Here is a 5,865-nt window from a genome sequence, read left to right as displayed (position 1 = left end):
CAAAAAAATAAAAAAAAAAAAAGAAACTTACAATCATGGTGGAAGGGAAAGCAAATACATCCTTCTTCACACGGTGGCAGGAAGAAGTGCTCGGCAAAGAGGGCAAAGCCTCTTATAAAACCAGCAGATCTTGTGAGAACTCACTCACTATCATGAGAACAGCATGGAGGTAACCACCCCCATGATTTAGTTACTTCCTATTAGGACCTTCCTGTGTCATGGGAGGGTCCTGGTAGGAGGTAACTGAATCATGGGGGTGGTTGCAACAATTCAAGATGAGATTTGGTTGGGAACATAGCCAAACCATATCAACATTATAGGGTTAAATGTCAAGCAAATGGTAAGCAGTAAATTCTGTTGCAGTTGGGTGAAGGCATAAAAACCTCAGTGGGGCAAAGGAAGCATGGAATGGGAGGTGGTGAAAAGGAAGTTTGCTACATGTGTAAACCAAGATTCTAGTAGCCACCCTACTTTGTCCTTGCTATTTTATTTATCTCTACTTATTAACCAGTTTTACGTAGATGGGTGGTAGCCAGCCCCATTGGATGCTGTAGTCATTCAACATTTTTAAAGTCAAAGTGAATAGTTATAAGACTTTTGTTGTTGTTGTTGTTGTTGTTGTTGTTTTGAGACAGCGTCTCACTCTGTCACCCAGTCTGGAGTACAGTGGCACTATCACGGCTCACCACAGCCTCAACCTCCCCAGGCTCAGCGGATCCTTCCACCTGAGCCTCCTGAGAAGTGGGACTACAGGTGTGCACTAACACGCCTTGCTAATTTTTTGTAGAGAAGTGGTTTCGCCATGTTGCCCAGGCTGATCTTGAACTCCTGGGCTCAAGCCATCCACCCGCCTTGGCCTCCAAAGTTCTAGGAGCCACTGTGCCCAGCCAATTACAAGTCTAATTCATTTTTTTCACTGTTTGATCTGCTTCTCCCTCACAGTGTACCTGTGTGACATAGGTTAGGAAAGAGCCTCTTTTCCAAGTGGTTTAGCTCCCATGCCACAGGGTAAGAATTAACATCTTTAGCAGTTGTTTATAATTCCTGACCTATTGCTCCCTGTCCCAATTGTTCGACAGTTTAAGTACTGCATAACCAAGAAATCAAATCTGCAAAGAAATCCCATGACACGGTCCCTAAGGCAAATGCTATTTCCTGACTGTCCTGGGAGAGCGGGAGAGAGTCTCAGCTTTGAAACTTGGTTAACCTAATTTTGGTGTCAGCTCTGCACTCAGTAGTAGATGTGTAACTTTAGGCAAGTTTACTTAAACCTTTTAAGCTGCTTTTCCTTATCCATAAAAACAAAGACAAAAACATCTTCCTTAAAAGGTGTTTGTAGCTAGGTGCAGTGGTATGCACCTGTAATGTGCCATGATCATACCACTGCACTCCAGCCTTGGCAACACAGTGAGACCCTGTCTCAAAAAAAGCAGGGGTGGGAGTGGTTGTGACTTTTAAGAGGACTTGGTAGAGAATCTTGGCAAATTCTCTAGCTAGCTGCTCTCACACCCATGCCACAGCTGCCACCCAGAGTCAACACTAGGGGACTTAAAGAAGTTGTCTGACAGATGTTTAATTCTCCTTTCAAGACTATTTCTCTATGTGACTTTTGTCACATTTTCATGTTTATTCAATAAATAGGTGAAAAAATGTTCCAAAACTTTAGAGACAGATGGACTTGCTATGAAGAATACAAAAGTATCTCCAAATGTTTCCATGAATTGTCTCCAGTGTTCCTGTATTTCTCCAACTCCTACCCTCTTATCTTCCTCTCCTCCCACAACAAATATTTATTGAATGCCTGTGAAACGCTTGACACTATTTCAGGTAGTGGAGATGGAACCGAACATGTAGCATGAACCACGCAGACCAGTTCCCTGCCCTTAAGAAATTTATATCCCACTTATGAGAAAAACAATAAAACAAAAAATGGATACATTTCAGATGGTGACAAATGTTATGAAGAAATAAATCAGAGTAGGGCGAACCTCTCTTGATGGCATGATTAGGGAAGGCCTCAAAGATGAAGTGACATTTTGAGCAGTATCTTGAATGGTATGAAGGTGGGAGCCATGTGTAGATTTGCCAGGGAAAGCATTTTAGCAGAGAGAAGCTCAGATGTGAGAATGAGCTTAGCAGGTCCACAGAGCAAAGGGGAAGGTGTTAAGAGAGGCAGAAGGGTGAGTGAGGGTCAGTGTGAGGGAAAGCAGTTGCAGGTTTTAATCAGGGCAACTGTGAGCTGATTGCTGTTTTAAGAGCTGACACTGGCAGCCTCAGAGAAAATTCAAGGTAAATGAAGCTTACTTTGCTGAGTGCCATGGCTCACACCTGTAATCCTAGCATTATGGGAAGATGAGGTGGCAGAATTGCTTAAGGCCACAGGTTTGAGACCAGCTTGGGGGAGATATCTCTACAAAAAATTTTAAAAGTAGCTGGATGTAGTGGGGTACGCCTTGTCATCCTAGCTACTTGGGGAAGCTAAGGTAGAGGATCACTTGATCCCAGGAGTTTGAGGCTGCAATAAGCAATGATCATGTCAGTACACTCCAGCCTGGGTAACAGAACAAGACTTTTATCTCTAAAAAAAGTTCTGTAAAAAAGGTTTGACCAGTATTTAACCTAAGATAGCCTGTTTAACTCCAATTCCATGTCCTTCACCTAGAAAGGCTCATTTTTAAACACCAAGGATCATTAGGTTCATTTCTTTGAATTTGTTTTTTTTTTAGACATGGGGTTTCACCATGTTGGCCAGGCTGGTCTTGAACTCCTGACCCAAGTGATCTGCCCACCTCGGCCTCCCAAAGTGCCAGGATTACAGGCGTGAGCCACTGCACTGGGCCTGTATTTGTTTTTATCTTTCAAATGCTTTAACCAAGCCAGTACCTATAAGTCTTCGATTTTGAGAAACCAGGATTGGCATTGTATTATCATTTTGTTTATCAAACTTGGGGGAAAACCAGAAAATCAATATCCTGATTCATGTTTTAGATTTTGTTTCAAATAAACTCTGCTTTTTAGAGCAGTTTTAGGCTCACAGCAAAATTGAAAGTATAGAGTTCCCTTATACTGCCTGCTGCACCTATGCACAGCCTCCTTGTCAGCATCTCCTGCCAGAGCAGTACATTTGTGAGAGCTGATGAACCTTTGTGTACCAATACATCACATCCTTATCACCCGAATGTAAAATATGGACTTTCTGTAATAATGATGTTTTAGATTTTTAAAAATTAATTTATTTAAAATAGTTATATTGAAACTAAATAGAACTACTGAAAAATAGGAAGAAAGCAAGCAGGAAAAGACAGATCATCTATCTAAGGGTCTTTATGCTAAGACTTACAAAACCTGAAACTGCATAGCCTCCATTTTGGTAATCACTAGAGTTCCGTATTAAACCCCACTCTCACTGCGTTTTTGGGGCTACAGTGTTAGTGCAGATGCAAGTCCTTTTCAGGTTTCCCTTGACTACATAGGGAAATCATTTTATAACCTGTGACATGTCATAGTGTTAATTGTTGTGTGTCTCCTGACACTGCATGTGGTGATAGTTTGTAGATGCAGGACCATGAAGTTAGACCGTTCCCATCCAAACCAGCAAAGACAGAGTCGGTCTCTTCTTTCTTTTTTTCTGTTGGCCTTAGTGCTTTGCAGGCAGGAGAATTTAGAGGACATGCTTCCTTTTTCCTCCCTTCAGTAATGGCTCAGTCCTTTCTCTCTGGGAAGGAGTTGGTGGCAGCAGAGAGGTGCTGCTGCTCTGTCTTCTTTGGGTCTGCCTGGTGATTTCTGGGGAAGGCCTTAAGCCCCTTCTTTTTAGGGGTTCCTTGCTCTGGGCCCTGGCAGCCAATAGCCTCAGGCTTCCCTCCAGGGGTACCAAAACCATATGCCTCAGTCTTCAAGAAACTCTCCTTTGCAGGCATTTATTCGACGATGCTTGGCCTACCGAAAGGAGGACCGCATTGATGTCCAGCAGCTGGCCTGTGACCCCTACTTGCTGCCTCATATCCGAAAGTCGGTCTCTACGAGTAGCCCTGCTGGAGCTGCTATTGCATCAACCTCTGGGGCATCCAATAACAGTTCTTCGAATTGAGACCAACTCCAAGGCCACAAACTGTTCAACACACCAAGTGGACAAATGGCATTCAGCAGCGGGTTTGGAACATAGCGAATCCGAATGGATCTGATGAAACCTGTACCAGGTGCTTTTATTTTCTTGCTTTTTTCCCATCCATAGAGCATGACAGCATCGATTCTCATTGAGGAGAAACCCTGGGCAGCTCCGGCCAGGCCTCATAGGAAAAGGCCCCGCCCAGGGTTCCGGCGTCAACGGCCACTGTGTGTGGCTGCTCTGAGTGAGGAAAAATTAAAAAGAAAAACTGGTTCCATGTACTGTGAACTTGAAAACATGCAGACTCAGGGGGGTCCCTGATGCAATGCTTCAGATGAAGAATGTGGACTTGAAAATACAGACTGGGCTAGTCCAGTGTCTATATTTAAACTTGTTCTTTTCTTTTAATAAAGTTTAGGTAACATCTCCTGAAAAGCTTGTAGCACAAAGGCTCAGCTGGGGATGGTGTTTGACTTCGGAGGAAAAAAGTTGCTATTGCCCGTTAAAGGCACTAGAGTTAGTGTTTTATCCCTAAATAATTTCAATTTTTAAAAACACGCAGCTTCCCTCTCCCCTTTTTTATTTTTGAAAGAATACATTTGGGCATAAAGTGAAACCCGTATTAGCAAGTACGTGGCAACGTTCATTCCAATCAGATGCAGCTTTCTCCTCCGTCTGGTCTCCTGTTTGCAATTGCTTCCCTTGTCTCAGTAGGGAAAAAATTGAGTGGGAGTACTGAGATGTGTGGGTTTTTGCCATTCGACAAAGAATGAGGTTAGAAGACTGCAGCTTGGAGTCTCTTTAGGTTTTCAACTATTTCTTCACAATTTGAACACTTGACGGTTGTCCCTTTTAATTTATTTGAAGTGCTATTTTTTTAAATAAAGGTTCATCTGTCCATGCAGTCCTCTTGGATTCTCTGAATGTAGTAACTATGAAGCTATGCCAAAGGTAGGCAGAAAATGGGCTTGGGAGCCAGACACTCCAGGGATCAGTAGTTCCTACCCACAGTCCTTGTGTGCTTGCTAAATGGTGTACATTTCTTGTTAACCACGTTATTAAAACTTGATCAGCACATACGCTTTCTTCTGTTAGATCTTTTGGCAGCAAACAACCTTCCCCCTAAGCCTCTGATTTTTATGGGTGTGTGGTGGTGTGTGTGTGTCTGTGTGTGCATGTACACACACACTTTGTCTAGCTCACTTTAAAAGATTCATCAAGTGGAATTTGAAAAATAATCTCAAGAGAAATATTTCAATCCCAAGAGAAGTATTTCAGGGCAGGCGCGGTGGCTCACACCTGTAACCCCAGCACTTTGGGAGGCCGAAGCAGGTGGATCATGAGGTCAGGAGCTCAAGACCAGCCTGGCCAACATGGGGAAACCCCATCTCTACTAATGATACAAAAATTAGCCAGGTGTGGTGGCAGGCGCCTGTAGTCCCAGCTACCCAGGAGGCTGAGGCAGGAGAATTGCTGGAACCCAGGAGGCAAAGGTTGCAGTGAGCTGAGATGATTCCACTACGCTCCAGCCTGGGTGACACAGCAAGACTCTGTCTCAAAAAAAGAGAGAAAGAAATAGGTATTTCAAATATGAACATACTTTTGGCACCAATTTTCTTTTTTAATTTGGTTTGTTCTGAGATGTATGATCAATTGAAGATGGAGCTGAAATGGGAGACGGGTGGCCCCACCGTGCCCTTGAAACAGCAGAGCACTCCTCAGTAGAGAGAGAGGGAGGGAGCCAGAGCCTGAACATGTGG

General features: G+C 43.5%; 1 protein-coding gene across 9 annotated transcripts in view; it reads left to right on the top strand.

Moving 5' to 3' along the window:
- The window catches only part of TLK2 (tousled like kinase 2), a 148,048-nt gene extending 142,864 nt beyond the window's left edge, over nt 1-5,184 (top strand). For all 9 annotated transcript variants that reach the window (XM_037745970.1, XM_037745969.1, XM_017549249.2 and 6 more), the window contains one exon: nt 3,914-5,184. In XM_037745970.1, coding sequence (XP_037601898.1) covers nt 3,914-4,087 — 174 coding nt within the window. In that variant the 3' untranslated portion in view covers nt 4,088-5,184. The remainder of the gene's footprint in view (nt 1-3,913) is intronic.
- Nucleotides 5,185-5,865: the final 681 nt, after the last annotated feature.

Source organism: Cebus imitator, unplaced genomic scaffold (genome assembly GCF_001604975.1).
Source record: "Cebus imitator isolate Cc_AM_T3 unplaced genomic scaffold, Cebus_imitator-1.0 Scaffold217, whole genome shotgun sequence".
NCBI lineage: Eukaryota > Metazoa > Chordata > Mammalia > Primates > Cebidae > Cebus > Cebus imitator.
This window is presented reverse-complemented; position numbering and strand designations above follow the sequence as displayed.